At 31.8% G+C, this 21909-nt stretch overlaps 2 protein-coding genes across 2 annotated transcripts; one reads left to right on the top strand and one right to left on the bottom strand.

Moving 5' to 3' along the window:
* The first annotated feature begins 8052 nt into the window (after positions 1–8052).
* On the top strand, positions 8053–11325 carry LOC114729993 (probable serine/threonine-protein kinase PBL19). Its single transcript, XM_028917010.1, has 4 exons — positions 8053–9015; positions 9650–9910; positions 10192–10314; positions 10508–11325. Exons 1-4 carry the CDS (start codon positions 8659–8661, stop codon positions 10931–10933), a joined length of 1167 nt encoding a protein of 388 aa, XP_028772843.1. The 5' UTR covers positions 8053–8658; the 3' UTR covers positions 10934–11325.
* A 5449-nt stretch (positions 11326–16774) lies between these two features.
* On the bottom strand, positions 16775–18834 carry LOC114729991 (beta-amylase 3, chloroplastic). The gene is made up of 4 exons (XM_028917009.1): positions 18311–18834; positions 18006–18216; positions 17807–17917; positions 16775–17710 (listed from the first exon to the last, which is right to left on the bottom strand). The coding sequence occupies exons 1-4, from the start codon at positions 18832–18834 to the stop codon at positions 16916–16918; spliced, it is 1641 nt and encodes a 546-aa protein (XP_028772842.1). The 3' UTR covers positions 16775–16915.
* Positions 18835–21909: the final 3075 nt, after the last annotated feature.

Genomic DNA, 21909 nt, shown 5'->3' with positions numbered 1-21909 from the left:
GGGAAATGTTAATGGAGAAAAAACCCAAACAATCATAATAGTAATGATGGTCATGAGATATCAAAAAAGAATGATGGTCCACATTAAATGATAATTTGACAGTTTTCGTAACCTCCCACCTTAAAACAGCACATTTGACTTTTCCAGCTTGGCCCTTTGACTTCTCTCAGCCAAGAAAGCACAAGGCAACCACCAACAAGAACAAAATGAAACCACCCATTATTCGTGATGCTACCCCTTTTCCCCCAAAGGCGTAAATAAATACTCTCCGTTCTTATGATAAATTTAAATAACTAATTTATGAATAACAATGAGTAGTTAAAATTAATTAAAAATAATAAATAAGTTATAAATATATATTTTTTAAATTTTCTCTTATAATAAATAAGAAAAAGAATAAAAGAGAATATGTGGATAAATATAATAAGAGAGAAATAATTAAAGACAACATTAAACTCAAATTAAAACTTATAAAACGGATCACACCCCTATCTAAATTTAAAACTTATTATATATAGGATCAGAAGAAATAAATATATATAATAATTTTATTATGTGAACTACACAATTTTATTTCTAATTTATTATGTCTTAAACTATTATTTTAAAAAAAAGTGTGCATTAAAAAATAATTTTTCAAAATTTTCAAATTTCAGGAAAACATATTAAAAAAATTAAAAATGAAAAAACCCACATGACCGTACGAGTCATTTGATTGAGCAGGTACAATGAATGGGGGATGCCCGAGGACCCCCGTCGGGGAAGCATTATTTTCATTCCCATTGAGTTGACTTGATCCAAATAGCCAAATACACATTGCTAAGCATCTCACTAACAACTCCCCCCCCCCCTCCCCCAAAAAAAAAAAAGTCTTATTTTTAGATCAGAAATAGATTCTTTTATTTATATATATAATTTTAGTACATTCATGATATTATTTTTTTAGTTACATCTAACATCTTAATTTTTACGGTGCACACTAAAAATAAAATTAGGTCGTTGGATGCTTAAAAAAAAATGATCGGAATGTTAAATGTATTAAAAAATAAAAATAGAATACTAGATACACTTTTATTCTTATTTATATTTAATAAATAATAAAGCTTGTTATAATTTTAAATTTGCTGGATTTGCATGTATTGATGATTATTCCACGCACACGCTCATCGATTCTATTGATCTATTCATTATTTTGACGCCTCTCAGCGACTCAGCCCGACGGACAAGGAACAGTAACCTTTTCAGGGTGTGTTTGGTATCACGGCCAGGGCTCTCAAACGGACTTCTTCACCGGAAAAGCTGAGAAAAGCAACTTTTTCCTTAGAATTATGTTTGGATTGAATGTAGAAGCAAATGAACTTATGCCTAAAGTAACTTTTTGCCAAAAGCTCAAATTTATGACTTTTAGCTTCTCCAAGCACAGTTGAATAGGTGGGGCTCATGAGTGAGGGAGGAGAGAGAATGTTTTATGCATGATGTGTATTTTTTAAAAAAAATTTTTAGCCCAGCCATTTTTTAATGTTAAAGAAATTATTTTTTGAATAATAAAACTATTTTTTAAAAAATAATTTTTTATTTTTTATTATTTTCTATCATATTTATAAAATCTATGGAAAAGTGAGAAAAATGTTGTATTAAAAATTTAATTAGTAAGAAGTAATTGATAAATTTTTATATACTAAGTGTAAATATTATAGATATAGAATGCTTGTATTATGATTTAAATGCTTTTCACTAGTTATATTTTTAATAGGAGGATTTTTCTAAATTTTTCCTAAAATTTAATATTTATTTTAGTTTTAATTATTATAAAAATAACTATTTTTATTTTATAATGTTAATTTTAATTAAATATGTATCATTCAAAACATTTATGTCCTTTTCAGTCATTTACATCTAAATTTACTTTTACATTTATCATCCAAACAAGTTTCAACTTTTCAAACTGACTTTTTTACAAAACTCAATCCAAACATAAATCACATTACCCTATCTGACTTTTACTCAATCTCACTTCTATAAAAGTCATATTGAAAAAAAGTTACTTCTGCCACCGCTATCCCAAACACACCCTCAATCACTTTTTCGTTGGTCCCATGTGGCCGGGCCGAAGACTTTTTAAGTCAAATGGAAGGGGGAAAAAGAGCAAGCGTGTGAATGTTGGAATATACTACCTTCGATCCTAAGTATAAGAGCCAGTTGACTAATTTAAGGAGATTAAAAAAGTAAGTTGAGTTAGCTATTTATCCTAAATAAGTGTTATCTTTCCTAAAATATCCTTACTAATCAAGTGTATTGACCAGAATTATCATTGTTAGAATGGCTACTTTGGAAAAAAATGTATAAATATGAGAGGCAAAATAGATTGAGGTCTTATATTTATGACCAAAATAAAAGTTAAATATGTCTTATATTAAGGATCGGAAGTAGTACATATATGTGTGTGTCATGAGTTAAATATTTTAAAAGTTCCTACTTGTGGGTTTCAAGCTCTCAAATGAGAGAATACTTCTCACATCCTTTAAGAACTAATTAACTGATTTAAATAAATTAAAAATATTAGTTAAATTAATTAATATAATATTTTTTAAATACTCTGAACATCTTTTTTTAATTTTCTCTCTCCCTTAATTATTATTGGAAGGATATTAATAAGATTAATTTAAGAAAAAATTACCAAACATGTGAAATATATCTTATATATAAAATTAATATTAACTCTCTAATTAAGTCCTATATTAAGAATTGGAGGAGTATTATAGAACACGCATGAAAGGTAATAATATAACATAATGTTAAGGTATTAAACTAAAAAGTGATATACTACTTATCTATTAAAAATGATACACTTAATTACTCACTCTACTTCTTTATTTGTGTTTTGGCCAAAACTCTATTTAATTCTTTATTCAAGTCTTATTTTCTCATTAATTTTTTTTCTGTCTATAATATCCTTTAAAAGTTTGATACAATATTTATTGTTTTTGTCGATGATAATAGCAACTAAGTACTACCTCCGGCCCTTAATATAAGAGCTAGTTTTACTTTTAATTTGATCATAAATATAAGATCTTAATATACTTTGTCTCTCATATTTATTCATTTTTTAAAGTAGTATTTATATTTGTTATGCATGTCAGAGATTTTATCAAATGTTAAAGTTAATACATTTGATTGTAAGAATATTTTTGGGAAGACATTACTTATTTGTTATAAATAACTAACTTAATAAACTTTCTTAATTTATTCAAATTCGTCAACCAGTTCTTATATTAAAGATTGGAGATAGTACATGCTAACAGCCTAACAGTTTTGAACATTAGTTATTAGACAATATTTATCGTTAATGCTTGAATTATATTTTCATCTGCATTATGTTTAAAATTAAGGCGGTAATAATTATTGAGATAAAATAACAACAAAGAAAATCAATCATTTAATTGTGGATATATGTGTAATTTTAACCCTAGTCTTATTCAAGCGCAGTTTTACCTTTAATATTTTTGTGTGTGTAATTTTAACCTTAAGGGGTAAAGTGCAACCATAGATAAGGGGTAAAATTGTACATAAAAATTATATCATCATTAAGATTATATTACTAAAAAGATCAGAGATAAAATTACACCTAAAAGGTAAGATTATAATTAAAAGAGTAAAATACTCTAACATTTCTTGTATTTTGTCTTAATTACATGGACCTCTCTTTTATTTTAAAAGCATACACTTAAGTTCAACCGTTAAGAATATTTAAAAAAAGATGTTTTTTAATTAAAAATACTTTATATATACTTTATATTTACCAATTTACTTTTTATAATACTAAATCTCTAATTTTGGCTAAAATTATCTTGAAGAATTTAAGATTTTCTCCTTCACCTTAATTTTATTTTTTATTTTTATAAATTATTGCTTGTTTAATGTTTTTATCATATTGGGCCAGAAAATGAAGTAATTTAGTTAATGTAAACATAAAAAAAATTAAATAGAAATTTGATTAATTCTTTAACTAAATATGTAATCGATCAAATTAAATAAGTTATAAATGTTTGCAGCAATTTTTTTAAAAAAATTAAATTAAAATTTTAAATGATTTATACAATTTTTCAAACTCACATACTTTATATTATATGAAGAAAAAATAAGCATTTAAAATGTTTTCTAGCCATTTAAAAGAAACTTTAAGTTTTAATATTTCATGAAGAATTAAAATTATATAATTCTATAATATAGTTAAAATTAAAAATTTTATAACCTGTTAAGAATTTTGAAACTACATGTATTATAATTTTTTAATCAAAAATTATTTTTTATCAAAATAAATGTTTAAATAATGTTTATGTTTAAAAAAAAGATATTTTGGTCAAAAATAAAAATTTAAAATTTAAAATTGACAGTCAATTAACCGTTGGATGGATGAAAATGGAATTTTAAAAATAAAGTTTATATAACATAAATTTTCATTTTAAAGAAGGTTTATATATGTTTTCAAAACAGAGGAGGGGTTTTTGTAATTTTAATAAAACAGAAAGTAGTCAATGAGATTTAATATTTAATATTTTTGGTGTTTAAAAAATATTTTCTTTTTAATGGATACATAATCTAAAATAAATGTAATATCTTAATTATAAGTTTTTTTAAAAAATAATTTTTATTTAAAAAATTATTTCCATAACTTGTGTTCACTTTATTAGACGATGGATTTAAAAAGTTTTCCAACGCAAAGGCTCTTCTTCCCGTCAAACATACTATACGAGGCACGTCTCAAAAGGTTTTTACGCACGGAAGCCTGTGGATGTGTTATTATATTTGAAACTATAGAGTCAAACACATAAAGTTACATTAAAGTTTTTTTTTTTTTTTTTGACCGCATTATGCATAGCTTGTTGAACTTTGAGCGTTTTATTAATCTTATTTCATGTGAGCTAAGCTTGATTTAGCAACTTGAAGCACTTTTTTTTTTCCCCCCACATTCACCGTCCTAAAATATTTAGCGATTCATTCAGCATGTTAAAATATTTTGTGGTTTCATCAGTATTTTAAAATATCTTTCAGGTACATCTAACATCTTGAGTAATCTAACATTGAACCCTAAATTAGTATGTTGGATGCATATGAAAAAATTTTAAAGTGTTAGATAAGTCATAAAATACTTTAATTTGTTTGGTATGAGAGATATGGAAAGGAGGGGAGGGGAGGGAAAATGTTAATGAGTTTGAAGGGGAGGGGAGGGGAGGGGAGATGTTAATGAGTTCGCAAGAAAGGAGAGGGAAGGGAAAATGTTAACGTGTTTAATTTAAAAAGGTAAAGAAATGAGGATAAAAATTTTTAATTAATTTTTCATGCTCTTTTACCTTACATTTTTTTAATTAAAATTTTACAATATCACTTCTCCAATTTTTTTCAAACTGAACTCATAAAATTTTTCTCTCCCCTCCCTTTTCCTCATAGCAAACATAGGACAAGGTATTAGATGCCTTTAAAAAAATATTTTAGAGTGTTAAATTAACCACTTAATTCCATATTAACAAATTAAAGGGGAAATTTCTGGAATTAGGCTAAACAGTAAATAAATGAGGATATGAAATGACTAGTCTGTTTATAGGCAGGCTAATCATAGATTAGAAAACTCTACTTACATATTATATAAGCTAATTTCTTAATGAGATATTTATTCCCAATTTCCAATCAAAGATTTAAATGCAAGTGGAGCTTCATACTGTGGCAAAAAAAAACCTTGATTTTTTTAATTTTCTGCATATGCTTTTTCCGCATTTAATTATTACATTTAGTTTTTAACATAAGAGCTAGTTATAGATGTGATTTGGTTCTAAATACTATTCCCGGTTCTAATTATAAGACATTGTTTGTAGACTATTTTATCTTCCACTTTTTTCCAAAATATCCCCTACTAAATGTAAGAGATCCCCACGGAGGGATAATTTCAACCACCCCATGCATGTTATTGAAGATGATAGTTTAAGGAGACCAACAATCATTTATGACAAACAACCAACTTAATTAATTTTTTTAATATCTTCAAATTAGTTATCTATCTTTTATATTAAGAATTACTCTTCTAGTTCTAAATATAAGACCTATTTTGTAGTATAAAATATTAAGAATTATTCCTCTAGTCCTAAATATAAGACTCATTTTGTAGTGTAAATTACACTACAAAATGGGTCTTATATTTAAGACCGGAGGAGTCCTCTTGTCCTTAATATAGGACCTAATTATTAAGTTAATTTTGATTCAAAATATAAAACTAATTTTTTTTAAATTATCCATGTGGATATTCCTTTTAATCATAATCAAGTAAGTAAGAGAGGAAGGATATTAAGAAGAATGATTATAGTATTTTAAAAAAATATGTGATATTTTTTATAATTAATTAACTTATCTAATTTTTTTAATTTAAAGACTGTAGCAGTATTACATAACGTCAAAGATCCCATTCTAAGAAATAATGAACACGGCAGGGCTGACTGTTCATATAAAAAGAAACAAAAAGCGGATGCGTTGCTCCTTAAATGATTTGATTCTTACGCCGCTTCTCAAGTTGATTTTACTGTCTGCATGCCAATTTTCTGTGTGTAAGAATTATATGCGGTTGAAGAAATCCTGGACAAGTACAACTCAGCGAAGAAAATTGAACTCAAGCCCAAAATTAAAAAAAAAACTTTTTGTGTAAAATTTTAGAGAAAAACATATTTGCTTTTATTCTTGCCATATTCCTTTTTCTTTATTGACTGGTCTTAATTATAAAAGCTAATTGACTAATTTGAGGAAATTAAAAAAATAAGTTAAGTTAATTATTTGTAATAAAGGTAGGTTGTCTTTTCTAAAATACCCTTGCTAATCAAGTATATTGGTTAGGACTACCATTATTAGAAGGATTATATTGAAAAAAAGCATAAATATGAGAGATAAAGTAGATTAGGGTTTTATATTTAGAACTAAAATAAAATTCAAACGAGGTGTTATATTAAGGACCGGAGGTAGTATTTTCTAATTTAAGAAGGAACAACATTCATATAATTATATTTGAAATTAATAAGGATAATTTTAAAAAAGGCTGTAATTTTATGTAATAATTTAATGGGTTAACTTTAATTTAAGTGCTCCTTTCTTTGCTCTGTATAATTAGATAAACAAGATTTTTATTTCAGACAAAAAATATGATATAAATTAAAATTTTTAAATATTTTCAAGATAAAAAATTAAGCATAATTAATATTAATATCTTTCATTAACGATGATACATTGTTTAACTTGTTCAAAATATTACGTGTTATGAATTTTAATTTATATTGATAAATATATCAAGATTACTATTTAATACACATGTGCGTGCATAATAATACCTATGAAAAACTATGTAAAAAAATGTATAATTAATATATGGGTTAAGAAGCAAATTTATTCAGAAAATTTTCATTCAGAACTTAGAAGCACTGGGCACTCTGAAATTTTTTTAAGTGCAGATTTACCTCAAAAATTTAAAACCACAACAATATTATTCCTTCTTATTAAAAAATTAACTCTAATAGTTAAAATACTGACATTGACCGTTAGTATTTTTAATAATAAACAACAATATTACTATTATTTTTAATTTTTGAGGCAACCTTGTGGAAAAAAGCTTTTAGATTGTTATCACTTTTAAGTAAAAGCTTTTAAAACAAATTTATATGTTAGCCCTTACTACTCTTCTGTCCTATTATAAAAGATAACTAAATAATTTGTAAAAATTAAAAGATTGATTAAATTATTTATTTATAATAAATATGGGTAGATCTCTTTAAAAAAAATATCCTGTTAAATTATTTATATTTAATCTTACTTTTTGAATAAAAAATCTTCTAAACACGTGCAAACAATGACTATAGGGTGAGTTTAAAAAATGTTAAAAAATTAGAAAGTAAAATTTTATATTCTGCACCAAAACAAGTTCTTCCACCACCCTTTTATGATTGATTGTTGTCTCTTACAAAGCTTAATCATGGCGAATTCAAACCCAAACAGAAGTTGGGGCACTGTGATGCCGTGATCTGCACAATTAGGTGATCTGACTCCGCGGAAAGTGCCTTCCATTCCCTGTTTTGAAAGGTCTTCGTGGTCTTTGGCTTGTTTTCTTGTTCACACGCGCTCTAAATTAGCTGCTTCTCACTTCTGTCTCAATCTTTCCTGTTTTTCTTATACAGTGCTATCTCTATCCATTCATCTCCCTTCACGCGGGCCCGAACTTCTTCACCCGATTGATCTTCCGGGTGCCCACGGGCTTTCCCTTCCTCATCCTGAGTTCATAATATTCTCTCTTCTTATTTCTTTCACTTCACGTAATAATACCTTTCCAAAATTCTCAATCCTCAATCGCCCTAGACTTCTTCCCTTTCTTTCATATTCTTCAACTCCCTCTTTGTGTGGGTATCTCTGTGTGTGTGTGTGTATATATCTCATCCGCTCTCCATTTTCTCTTCTGGGTCTTGCCTTCCTTTTCCATTCGATTCATTTTTCGTGCTCAACCTCTCTCCCTCTTGTTTTCTGGGAGCATCAACCTCGACCTCGACCCCATTTGATAGGCACGATCGCATGAGTGCTTGAGGGCCCGCCATCGGAGTGTTGAATTGGGGATTTAGGTATATGAGTGCTTAGAAAATGAGCTGTTTCTTCTTCAGAAAGAAATGTAATCGGAGGAGAGAATCAAAATCGGCCCCGGATTTGCAAAATGAGAGGCAGAGTAACAACCCGGCGGTGAACCGGGTATCCAAGTCGACGAGTTCGATACCGTCGCCGAGGAGCTTGACTGAGCTGTACAAAGAGAAAGCCAAAGAGAACAATTTCAGAGTTTTTAGTTGGCAAGAGCTGCTAGAAGCAACGAATGGCTTCAATAAGATGCTCAAGATTGGTGAAGGTGGCTTTGGGAGCGTGTATAAAGGTACGATTAGGCCTCCCGGTGGACGAGGCGATCCAGTCGTCGTAGCCATAAAAAAGCTCAACAAGCATGGCTTTCAGGTGCGCCTCTCAGTAACTATTATTTGATCTGGTGGCTCTAATGAAGAAATGGCTGGAACCCTTCTGTTCTTTAACTGTTGCGGATTATATGATACTTTGTTCTCTATTGCTATTTTGTTAAAATCCGTACAGGAAGTTATAGGCGCTTTTGTCAATTCAGTGGGGGATTTTGTTGTGCGTGAAAAATGCCTAAACATGCATGTTATTTTTCTTGGATAAGCATAAGGATTGTTCTCATTCCCGTTTACTAAGCCTCCGTATTATATCAATGGGAGTAAAATGGAAGTAAAATGTTCATAAGCTTTGTTGGCAGACTAAATGATTGTTCTGCATTTCATGTCTACTGAATATTACATCATGAGATAATGATTCAATTTTGCTTAACAATGAAACTTCCATTATTCGGACTTATACTTCGGGAGTATTCTCAAAATGATCTTCATGAACATTATCTTGGATTTTTTTTTTTTTTGGGATAAACAACGTTATATTTGATATTGATAATTCCTGACTTAAATGTTGGACATGCTCCCGATCTTTGCATTTGTTTTTTACTGGCTTGTTGCTGCACACGATAACATATACAATGCGTATGTTTACTTGTTTCTTACGGTTGCTTAAAATTTATTAAAAGGGTCACAAAGAATGGCTTGCTGAAGTTCAATTTCTTGGCGTTGTAAATCATCCAAATCTGGTAAAACTTCTGGGATACTGCTCAGTTGATGGAGAAAGAGGGATCCAACGGTTGTTGGTGTATGAGTATATGGCAAATAAAAGCCTAGAACATCATCTTTTTAATCCTTCTCGTCCTACCTTGCCTTGGAAAACAAGACTGCAGATCATGATCGGTGCCGCAGAAGGATTGGCTTATTTGCATGAAGGATTGGAATTTCAGGTACTTCATTTTGTCCCTTGGAGTGAGAGTTGAACCATTTTTTATGGTCATGCATTCTTTAAGTCATACCCACGGGGTGTTTCTATAGTGTTGGTTTCTTCATGGTAAGAACTACAGAAACATTATCTAGTTTGATATGTATATATGAGGATGATATAGCAGGCTCTATGGAATTCCAATTTCATGCTTCAGAAAGATATTGAATTTTTCAGTACCCGTTTTTGCTGATTATATTTTTAATGTACCTCTTTTTTTTTTTCTTTTTTTTTTTTAATCTTAAGGTGATATACCGAGATTTCAAAACTTCAAATGTTCTATTGGATGAGGATTTCCGCCCAAAGCTCTCAGACTTTGGTCTTGCAAGGGAAGGCCCCCAAGGCGATAATACTCATGTCTCTACAGCGGTAAGATGAGCTGAGAATTTTGTTTCACGTATCACTAATTCCATGTCTTTGGATGCCTGAAATTGTTATGCATTGTTTAAGTTTCTTGATTCATGAATAACCAGTAAACTATGATCTAAGCAGCAGCAGCGTCTTTTGTGGATTGCAAAAGTTTGTCGGAGGTTGATACTATGTGGTCTTATGGTATGATCAGGTGGTTGGAACTCAAGGATACGCTGCTCCGGAGTATGTAGAAACGGGGCATCTCAAAGTTGAATGTGACATTTACAGTTTTGGAGTGGTACTGTATGAGATCATCACAGGGAGGCGAGCATTAGACAGAAACCGTCCAGCTGCAGAACAAAAACTTCTAATTTGGGTTAAACAATATCCTGCTGACACTGGCAGATTCAGCATGATCATCGACCCGCGTCTCAGAAACAATTTTTCTCCTGGCGCGGTTCGCAAAGTTGCCAAGTTGGCTGATGCCTGTACAAGTAAGAATCCTCAAGACAGGCCAACCATGTCTCAGATAGTTGCAAGCTTGAAGGAAGCGTTGCAGGTTTCAGAAAGCTCTGATGCTTCTCAGACAGCGGCTGCCGGGTCATCTCGATCTTCTTTGGCTCGAAGAGGTAAATAACTTAATGGATTTTGGAGGATCAAAGAGTGGATTTGTCTTGAGTAAAGCATGCCTGGCAATGTGGAACAGATCATCTATGCATCACCCGAGATTGATTAATCATTATCAAGCATAGAAGGTCAGAGATATTGTAGATTTCCTTATTCTGCGGGGCTGGAGTTTTGAGCTTTTGGTTGATTTGACTCCGTACAAAAAAAAGGCCTGGTCCTGCCCCTACTTTATAAATCATTGGTTTCCAATACTTTTTTGTTTTTTTGTTCAGTTAATCAGTATTAGAGGATTGAGAATTTTAGATGAAGATGAGGCTATATAGCTTATGTCACAACTTGAGTGAGTCTTTGCTTCCACTGGCTTTCCTTGATGTAATTCATTTATGATTTGTTGTGGATTGAGCTTCAAATCTCATAGCAAGGAGGGGAGAGGACATAGTTTCCCTGATAAAACATGCCATTGTGACCTCTAGAAGCCACTGAGTAAATGAATTAAGTAATATTGAACCAAAAAAAAAAGAAAGTAATATTGCTGTTGTGTATATATATAACTTACACGTCGAAACGGTGTTGCAGCTGAGGATTTCCATGGTTAATAAAGCAGGGGGAGAGATTGACGAGAGGCAGGCTGGGTTAGGTTATTTATATAATATGCTTATGTCACTGTCTGAATGCGATACTAAATTTTATTAATATGGGGTGAAATAAATTAATGTTATTTTGTTGTTATATGGGGATTAATATATTAGATATTGATGGGATTTAGTCAACATATGACTATAACATCCGGCCGTTAAATGTATGAACGAACGGAGTTAATTAGATATTAAAATAAGGTAACGGAAGGGCATCGATGTGGAATGAGTTGAGTCGTGGCCAAGATGGATACGGATTCTTCAGGTGGCTTGACTACGAGACATTAATAATGATGTTAACGTTTTTATGGGGTCAACATAGGCATTATTATATTGGCCCTCTCATGTCTTGTGGGTTTTGTGTTTGGACTGAAACTCATGGGCATGGGTTCGCCCTGGTAGGATCTGTGATTGTGATTTTCCCAACATAGATATTATGATTTTTCCTTTTTGCCATCCAAGATAGATATTATAATACGTTAAATCCCCCCCCCCAAAAAAAAAAAGATTGTAATTATTTTTTTTAATATATAGAATCTGTTAAAATATGTAAAAAGCATTGCATTAGTAAAAATGAAGTTTTACTAGATCCATTGAATGCCAAAATATTATACTCTTCCAATCCTTAATATAAGACCTAATTCGAAAATTGATTTTTGTCCTATATATAATATTTATTTTACATATTTAATAACTTTTTTTTTCTAAATTAACCCTGTTGATAGGAAGAGAATAAAAAAAGATGATTAGGATATTTTATATATCATATTAACTAATGTAACTAACATACTTAATTTACTCAAATTAGTTAATTATGTCTTACATTAAGAGCTGGAGGAATATTACTAATATAATTGTGCAAGTAATATGATTTGTAAATATAAAAGTACTCTTTCAGTACTAAATGTAAGATCAATTTTGTAGTATAAATTACTCATTAGTCTTATATTTAGCACTGGAAAAGTATCATTCATTTGCACGATTCTATAATTTGTAGCCACCCACATTTAGCTGAAATTGTCACGATTTGCTAGGAAGTGAAGAGGTAAAGATGACCATGGATGGTTTAATAATATGATTACCTTTTTCACTTGGGATTCATCATTTGCTTTTGCCATACAAATATAATTTTGAACATGCTCATGATAGTGTTACTTGATTTGAAAACTATGCTTTAAAATATTGAAAACGACGATGTTTTGATGTTTTGAGAATTAGTTCCGGCCATGAGATCTTAGGAAACCGTTAAATATTGCGAATCTACTTCGAAGCCTTTTCTTTTGTTTTGTTGGTTAATGAACGAAGTATCTACAAAAGTTGGCTGTATGTTGGATTGTTACAGTGGGCTTGATGGTTTGGGCTTAAGTGCTTTGGGCCTTGGGTGTATGTTAGACCCTATTGTCTGATTGAATCCTTTTAAATGATTCAATTAATATGACCAAGAAGTATTATACAAGTATTAAATTTAGCCAAATAAGCTAGTCCTTTACAAACATGATGAATCAGGATCTAAATTTTTATTGAAAGAAGTAACTACATTTAGTGCTTGAGAGTGTCTTGAATATGATTGTCTCAGATAGGATGATTCATGTGCCTAGCAGGGGAAAAAAAAAAAAATATACATTTTGCCTTTTAATTTTATATGAGGTTTCAATTTGATTCCTTAATTTAAAAATATATTTTTAGTTCTTTAATTCTAAAATTATTAGTTTTAAATAATATTTTTTGTAACAGTGATGGTTGTTCTAAAAATTCAACTTAATATATTAGCATTTGACATATCATTTTTGTTAATAATTTTAGGATTAAAAAACTCTAAACGTACTTTTTAAAACTAAAAGATAATATTAAAATCTTATATAAAATTAAAAGACTAAAGTATGCTATGTTCGAACTTTATAATCATGATAGACCTTTTAGTTACATTTTTTTTAAAAAAATCATGATCAACATAAATGTTACTTTCTGTATTTGTACAAGGACTGAGTTTTTTTCTATCATGATTAACATAGTTGGTTTTTTTTTCTATTTTAACAGGTTTTTTTTTTTTTGATAAACTAGTTTAATAAACATCCTAAGTATAAATGTTCTGTCAAAAGAGAGTGTCACAACTTTCATCTAGAGGTTGTCAGGTTTGGTGATGGTTTCTCATAAAGCTTCATAACGAAAAAACAATGTTTTTAACTTTTAAACTTCCTGAAACCTAGAACTCCATTTTGTTCACTTCCAAATACTTAAAGTTGTCTCCAAACAAAAGTTTGCCAATGTAGAAGGAAATGACATTTGCAAGAAGACTTTGTCCTTTATTTTAGTTGTAACTCCCTCAGTTTCTCCCTTCATATGCTCATGGAGAGCAATAAAGCTAGGGAAGTTTGTGGTAGGTTGATTAAACATTCTAATCTAATCTTATTCTTTTCTGTCCCTTTTCAAGAATGGATTTGATGGAATGCAAAGAATGAATTAGTGAGTTCAAATATAAGAAAAGTCAATTTGCAAAGATTATTTGCTCACCCTTGCTAGAAAATATGGAAATCCAAGTGCAAAATCCTTTAGTTATATGACATGACCCTTGAAGGAAACATTGCCTTCATTAGCATCTAGTGCATAATTGATTATTAGCGTATTTGGATTAACTTTTCTGAAGTGATCTTAAGATATACAAAATAAGCATATGAGAGAAATTTTATCTCGACTTATACAAAAATATTTTTGAGAAGGTAAACAAACACCTCAAATCCTAAACTCGAGACTATAGAGAACTTATTGGCTCTAAGATGCGGAGATGTGCACTCCAAATGGTAAGCATCTAAATCTTATTGGTTTAAACTAGACGTGGAGAGCTCAATTAATCAAAACAAAGCAGCAACTTGCAAAGGTTTTGATAAGATAGGAGTGACAATGGATTAAAAGTTTCACCAAATATTTGGGATACCACTCCGAAACTATACAGCTAAACTTGTATCTATCTTTAAGGGTTTTAGTTTTTGCTGGGAAGAAAAGCTAGCTCAGGTCAATATCTACTGCGATTCCATGCAAGATTGGATCATCACACTTGATCATATCTTCAAAGGAGGCAAATTATGGCAATATGGCGTGGATTGCCAAACTCATCATGATAATTTTGACATTAAGATTCTTAATGATCTACCCTCAACGTGTACGAATCTTTTACTTTTGGACATAATTTTATTCTATTTTTTTCATTGCACAGGTTCAACGTTCATATCAATATTAATGCTTCAGAGTTTAAAAGTTAGGCCAGGCTCATCAATCCACAAAGCCCGAGTTTAGAAGTTGCATGATTCACGAATCTATAAACAGTACTCCTCTTGTCCTAAATATATGGTCTAATTATTGAGTTAATTTTGGTTCTAAATATAAGACATATTTATCATATTTATCAAATTTTCCTAAATTACCTCTATAGATACTTCCTCAATCATAATTAAGTAGAAAAGGGAGGAAGGATATTAAAAAAGATTATTATAGTATTTTAGGAAAAACATGCCATATTTCTTATAATTACCTAACTTATCTAATTTTCTTAATCTAATCAAATTAGTTAAATAAGTCTTATATTTAGGATCGGAGGATAATTTTTTATTGGCTTTTTGCCTCCAACGTCGGCTTTCAATGGGTGTTTTTTTAAATTGATTGGTCCATGGCCTGGAACAAAAGGAAAACGTTTTTCTTTGCTTGCCAACAAAGAGAGAACGTTTTACCCATCATATGTAAGTTTAACAGTAAGAATAACATCCTCTCAGTAAAAATGGAAGGAGTTCAATTTCGCGCTGTTTGGGGAGGCATGTTAGATCAGTCAACATGATATCCTTTAGAAGGATTTGGATCAGGTGTCCTGATGTTGGCTTGGGTTGAGCCATTGCCTAAAATTTTTTTAAGGAAAAAAGAAAATGATTTTATTTATACATTGATTATTATTTTATTAAAATAAAGAGAGTGGGTCAATATCTTGGTTTTTTTTTTTTTGTTAAACCTGTGTATAAAAAGATACGCATAGAGTAAAATAGTTCACCAACCAGGATTAGGTCTAGCAGAAAGAATTAGTCCCTTATAATATGAGAAAAAAACCAAGATTCAAATCCTCACTACAAAAGGTGCCACCATTTAACACTCAACAGTATATTAAATAAGATTGTTTCAAATAAAAAGATACCCATAGAGATTTTAAAAAAAGTGAAATAGTTTTTCTTCTTTTGTCAGGCATAGATATCTTCTTATTAGAGATAATTTTTTTGAGGTATTATTGGGTACTAAATATAAGCATCTCTTCGTATTATTCTAAGCATCTCACTACAAGATTCAAATCTTCCCTACAAGAGGTGCCACCATTTAATATCTGACAGTACATTAAATAAGATTGTTTCAAATAAGATATTTTCTTTTGCCCGGCATAGATATCTTTTTATTACTGATAATTTTTTAAAAGTATTATCAAATACTAAATATAGAAATCTCTTTGTACTATTCCAAGAGCCTCTAGTACTTTCCTTTAATTATTATAATGGGCCGGTCTCCCAAGATTATGAAGGCCCAAACCGATAAAGTATGGGTTGCTTGCACCTATTATCGCTGTGGAAGTTAAAAATTTTAAATTTGAATTATATAAATTGTAGCAGGAAAGGCTAATTCTTCAGGATGTGACGTATCTCACAACAGCACCATCATGGCGAGTAGTGAGACTGGATTGTTACATTCATGGGAGAATTCACCCAAAGGAGCAAAATAATCTGAACTAACTTTATACTCTATTTGGATGGAGACAAAATTTGAAAAGAAAGAAAACGAAGAGCAGATTAAACTGGAGAATAAAGTATGTCAAATTAAATACGGAAGAATCATATTAATTAATACTACCTCCGATTTTTAATATAAAACCTGTTTGACTTTTATTTTAGTCATAAATATAAGGCTCCAATCCATTTTGTCTCTTATATTTATATATTTTTTTCTAAAGTAACCATTTTAATAATAAGAATTCTAGTCAATACACTTGATTAGCAAGGATATTTTAGGAAAGAGAATACTTATTTAGGACAAATAATTAACTCAACTTACTTCCTTAATCTTTTCAAATTAGTTAACTGGCTCTTATAATTAAGAGCGGAGGTAGTATTAATATTGGGTGCACAGTGTCAACAAGCATGCACAATCCCCACAAAATTGTTCAACTTCATATTACTCTGGACGTAATTGAGTTATAGATTAAAGGAGGATATTGTATAGACGAAATGAAATAATAATATCCTGAAGATCATCTCAGGTTCTTAGCGTATTCTGTATTAATTCCTATATATTCTTTAGATCCTTACATGAGAAAATAACCGTACACAAGAAATTCACACCAGGGCTTCCTCTTGAACATGCTTCTTCTTCGGAATCCCTCTGAAGTGTGTAACGTAAAGATCAGTCCCTCGCGAATCATAATCGGGAAGTCTCTGTCTCCGGCCACCCTCCGACATACTCCTCACAAAACCCACAAAGTGGCGCCAGTTCTCCTCTTCGAACAACCTCTTGTTCATCCTCAGATACGTGAACGACACCAATCCGTTCCCACAATCCGATCTACTCGTTTCCATTACTTGTCCGTACCCATCCCAATCGTATCTTTCCAACGCGTTCTCGCCGGCCAGTTGTACTCTCGCCGTTCTCGTCGCCATCTTCACCTGACGAACCAGTCCCTCCGGTGAGCAGCCCGCGTGATGAGGCTGCTGCGAATCCTTCATCTCCATGCACGTGAAGTTGAAGATGGCTCCGTGTTTCGCTAGCATCTGTGCGATCGGAAGGTAGCCGTCGCGGAATCGGGTGTTGTAGTAGCCGGCGGTTAGCTCGGCGGCGTGCGATCTTGTCGTGTAATGCCAATGGATGCCGGCTATTTTGGCTGAGAGTTTGGCTCCGCTGGATTGGAATATCCGGCCGGCGGATTCGAGGATCCTGTCACCGTGCTCGATCAATTTGTTGGAGTACCAGGTGAGGAAGAAGCTTCCGTAATCGGAGTTCCATGTTCCTTCACGTCTGAAGAATCCAGTGTCTTCCGGAAATTGATTGTATTGGCCAGAATCGTGGGGACCACTTCTCCCCCAATCTCTGTTCCCCACAGTTTCTGCTGCTGCTTCCAACGACGCCCTCATATACTGTAATAATCAGAATTCACAATTCAGAAATCAAATCACAAGTCCTACATCTTCGGTGATCTTATTTTATGCGAAACAGAATGAGTTTTACTGTACCTTGTCGTAGCACTGGAATTCACCAATCCCAGGAAACCTCCAAGTTCCATTGCTTTCTGGATAAGATGGATATCTGAGTTCTCCACAAGGACCCATGCCTACTTGAATTTCCTGCAACAAAACATGGTTATTAAATTACAGCTCAAAAACTTATTTCACCGTTCTGCATCAAATTTGGAGAATTAATTGTTATACTTACTTGGATAACACTGCCCAAGTAATCTCTGAATCTGTCACGGAAGCTAGTCATGAAGTCAGAGTACACCTGAAGAGGCGTCCTCCCTCTCAGAACAGGAATCGAATCACACCCCAAAGAGATATACTCAGGATTTCTCCTCCCAGATCTGTCTGTGTAAACCAGGTCAGGGTTCTTGCTGATTTCTTCAAGCACCCAAGGAGGCAGAGGAATACTGAAAATTGAAACCCAAAGAAAACTGTTAGGAAACAGAGAATGTAACTTGAAGCTAGATATGGATAGAAATACATGTGAACGTGTATATGTACCTGCAGGAGTCACCGACGTTTCCTCCACATTGATGGAAGGACATGACGACTTGAAGCTTTAATCCATGCTTTTGTACCATGTGAACAAGTTCAGCGTAGGCTTCCCAGTTATATTTCAGAGGGCCATCTTTTTCAACCAAACCCCACCAAGCGTCCACCATTACTCCTTCTACTCCTGCATTTTTCAGGGCCATTAGACTGGCGTTCATGGCCCGTGCCCTGTTCAGAGTCCCTCCCATCGTCACTGTGTCTAATGGCAGCATCACAAACACTGGCACTCTCATCGAATCATCGTGCTTCTGAGGAGCCACCAACGGCGGATGAAGCTCCTCCCTGCTTGCTTCTAAGCCGGCAACTATGACTCGTGGTTCTTGCAGCGCCCTGTTCTTCGCTCTCAGACGGAATGATGATGGTTTGATCCTTGCAAAGCAAACTATGGAAGGCAAGGAGTCGTCGGAAGGTTTGGGAACTTGGGTTTGTGTTTGAGAAAAGAATGAATTTGAAGAACGAAGTGTTAGAGCCATTTCTCTGTTTCTGGTTGTAGTTTGAAGATGGAGGAAGGAAATATATGAATGAATTAGTAAGAGAGGGGTCGATTGGTTCAATTTATAGGCAGGAGGTGAAGTTGACTGTGTTGGTAGGGTATAGTTGAAAAGTGAAAAAGGGCAAAAAAAACATTAGAAAAACAGGTCGGCTCACCACTTGACAGATCCTACATGAGGGCAATACAAAACAAGACAGATCCTATGTGACCATTACGTGTCTCCACATTGACCCTTACGTGTTTCCACCTCATCCATTCTTATCTATTTACTCAAACATAGGCCTCTTCTCTTCTCTCTGATTGGCCTCCAGCGCTTTTTCAATGGGGACCCACGTGCAGTACTGTTTTGAAGCACCTTCCTGGGAGGATGCTTCATTAATTTCTGAAATCTGAATTTCTCACATGAGACGCAAATCATGTGACTATGCTTCAAGAAACTGATGCTACCTCCGTACTAAATATAAAAATTAATTGATTAATTTAAATAATTAAGAAAATAAGTTAAGTTAGTTATTTATAATAAATGGGTATTGTTTTTTTTAAAATATCTTTGCTAATCAAATGTATTAGCTATAATTACTGTTATTACAAAAATAATTTTAGAAAAAAATACATCAATATGAAAAACAAAATAAATTAAAATGTTATATTTAAAATTAAAATAAAAATTAATAAAGAAGAGGAATTGTACATCTTTTTTTTTTTTTATTGTACATCTTATTTCGTCACCAATGTCCAGATACTTAATCCTTATATTCCGTAATCTGGCCCACCAGGCTTTAGTGAATGTTTGCTTTGCAGAGGATGGAGCCGAAAAGAACCCGGAAAACAAGAGAGAAAGAAGGCTGGCTTTTTATGGTAAAGTTAACATCTTTTATGGACGAAGCAGCTATATTTTGTTTTTTGCTTTTTTTGGTACAAAAATTATTGGTTCTGGCATGATAAATAATGGATGGTTTTGTGTTGCCAACGAATACAGTAGAGAAACCCCACCAAGTGAGCAAGAATGACATCGATTTCTGCAATATCCTCCAAAATTAAGCTCAGTTTTCGTGGACAAAAAAAATCTCAAGAATTCTATTGGCTCTGATCGATCGAATTCGCTGTTTAGATAAGAATTATAAAAAAAGCTACAGGTCCTTTTTAGTAGGAAAGAACCTGTGGTTCTGAGCAAGTCTTTGCTTTCATTATTATTATTGTTAATCTTGGACTCTTTCTTTCAACACGCTTTTGAACATTCTAATCCATTTCTTGGCAGTAACTATTCAAATGTAACAGTTTCCAATCCTCGGTGCCGACTGATTCTACCCAGTCCTTAAAGATCAGATTTTGAAGTGTCTTTTGTCACGAACCAAGAAATTTCCATATTTCTTGAGAAGCTTAGGAGGAACTTGTTTTCCCAGCTAAAGCATGGCAATCATATATGTCGGTGAACCAATCATCAAGTGGATCCTCTAAAAATTGAGAATTACCCAAGCTTCTCAATATTCAAAAATTTAGAAATAACTTTTAATTTGTTACCCACCCAAACATAGAGAGTTTCTTAAATGCTACCTCCAGTCTTTAATATAAGAAAAACTAGTTGATTAATTTAAGTATATTAAGAAAATTTATTAAGTTAGTTATTTGTAATAAATAGGTATTAAGTTTCCTAGAATATTTTTGCTAATTATATATATTAGCTAGAACTATCATTTGATGAAATATTTAATATATGTAACTATTATAAGAACTATTTTGAAAAGAATAGATAAATATGAGAGACAGTAGATTGTAGTATTATATTTAGGATCAAATTAAAAGTCAAATTAACTTTTATATTAAGTACCTGAAGTAGTATGCTATAAGACCATATTTACTCTTAGATGTAAAACTTATAAGGTTTTGAAGTGTCCCTTGTCACGAACCAAGAAATCTCCATATTTCTTGAGAAGATTAGGAGGAACTTGTTTTCCCAGCTGAAGGATAACAATCATATATGTCGGTCAACGAATCAGCAAATGGATTCTCTAAAATTTGAGAATTACCCAAGTTTATCAATATTCTGCTTTAGAAATAACTTTTACCCAAACATAGAAAGTTTCTTAAATACTACCTCCAGTATTTCATATAAAAAAAGTTATAGTTGACTAATTTGAGTAGGTTAAGGGAATTTGTTAAGTTAGTTATTTGTAATGAATAAGTATTAAGTTTCCTAGAATACCTTTACTAATTATATGTATTAGCTAGAACTATCATTTGATAGAATATTTAATATATATAACTATTACGAGGACTATTTTGAAAAGAATAGATAAATATGAGAAACAAAATAGATTGTAGTCTTATATCTAGGATTAAATTAACAGTCAAATTAACTCTTATATTAAGTACTGGAGATAGATGTTATAAGACCATATTTACTGTTAGATGTAAAACTTCCAAGATTTTGAAGTGTCTTTTTGTCACGAACCAAGAAAGTTCCATATTTCTTGAGAAGATTAGGAGGAACTCGTTTCCCCAGTAGAACGATGACAATCATATATGTCGGTGAACCAACCAGCAAATGGATTCTCTAAAATTTGAGAATTACCCAAGTTTCTCAATATTCTGCTTTAGAAATGACTTTTAATTTGTTACCCACCCAAACATATAGAAAGTTTCTTAAACACTGCCTCCAATCTTTAATATAAAAAAAACTAGTTAACTAAAGAAGTTTGTTAAGTTAGTTTTTTTGTAATGAATAGGTACTAAGTTCTGTGGAATATCTTTACTAATTAAATGTATTAGTTAGAACTATCATTTGATGGAACATTTAACATATGTAACTATTATAAGGATTACTTTGAAAAGAATAAATAAATATGAGAGACAAAGTGGATTGTGGTCTAATATTTAAGATCAAATTAAAAGTCAAACTAACTTATATATTAAGAACTGAAAGGATGACGTAAGACCGTATTTACTTTTAGATGTAAAAATTATTATATCTTCCTGTCTCTATTCATTTGAGGATGGCGTTTAGGCTTCAAGTGCCTGATGTTTGATGGTTCGGAGCTTAGTGGAGTGGAGGGGC

Source organism: Neltuma alba, unplaced genomic scaffold (genome assembly GCF_004799145.2).
Source record: "Neltuma alba isolate B1F8T4 unplaced genomic scaffold, ASM479914v2 tig00012697_pilon, whole genome shotgun sequence".
NCBI lineage: Eukaryota > Viridiplantae > Streptophyta > Magnoliopsida > Fabales > Fabaceae > Neltuma > Neltuma alba.
Note: the sequence above shows the minus strand (reverse complement) of the source record. Positions and strands in the feature narration are given on the sequence as shown.

What these genes read in the sequence shown, in the direction of transcription:
- LOC114729993 (XM_028917010.1), top strand. Translation starts at nt 8,659, where the DNA reads ATGAGCTGTTTCTTCTTCAGAAAGAAATGTAATCGGAGGAGAGAATCA. An exon ending in TCAACAAGCATGGCTTTCAG is followed by an intron (nt 9,016 to 9,649) that starts GTGCGCCTCTCA and finishes ATTTATTAAAAG; the next exon opens with GGTCACAAAGAATGGCTTGC. An exon ending in ATGAAGGATTGGAATTTCAG is followed by an intron (nt 9,911 to 10,191) that starts GTACTTCATTTT and finishes TTTAATCTTAAG; the next exon opens with GTGATATACCGAGATTTCAA.
- LOC114729991 (XM_028917009.1), bottom strand. Translation starts at nt 18,834, where the DNA reads ATGGCTCTAACACTTCGTTCTTCAAATTCATTCTTTTCTCAAACACAA. An exon ending in AACGTCGGTGACTCCTGCAG is followed by an intron (nt 18,217 to 18,310) that starts GTACATATACAC and finishes TTCAATTTTCAG; the next exon opens with TATTCCTCTGCCTCCTTGGG. An exon ending in ACTTGGGCAGTGTTATCCAA is followed by an intron (nt 17,918 to 18,005) that starts GTAAGTATAACA and finishes GTTTTGTTGCAG; the next exon opens with GAAATTCAAGTAGGCATGGG.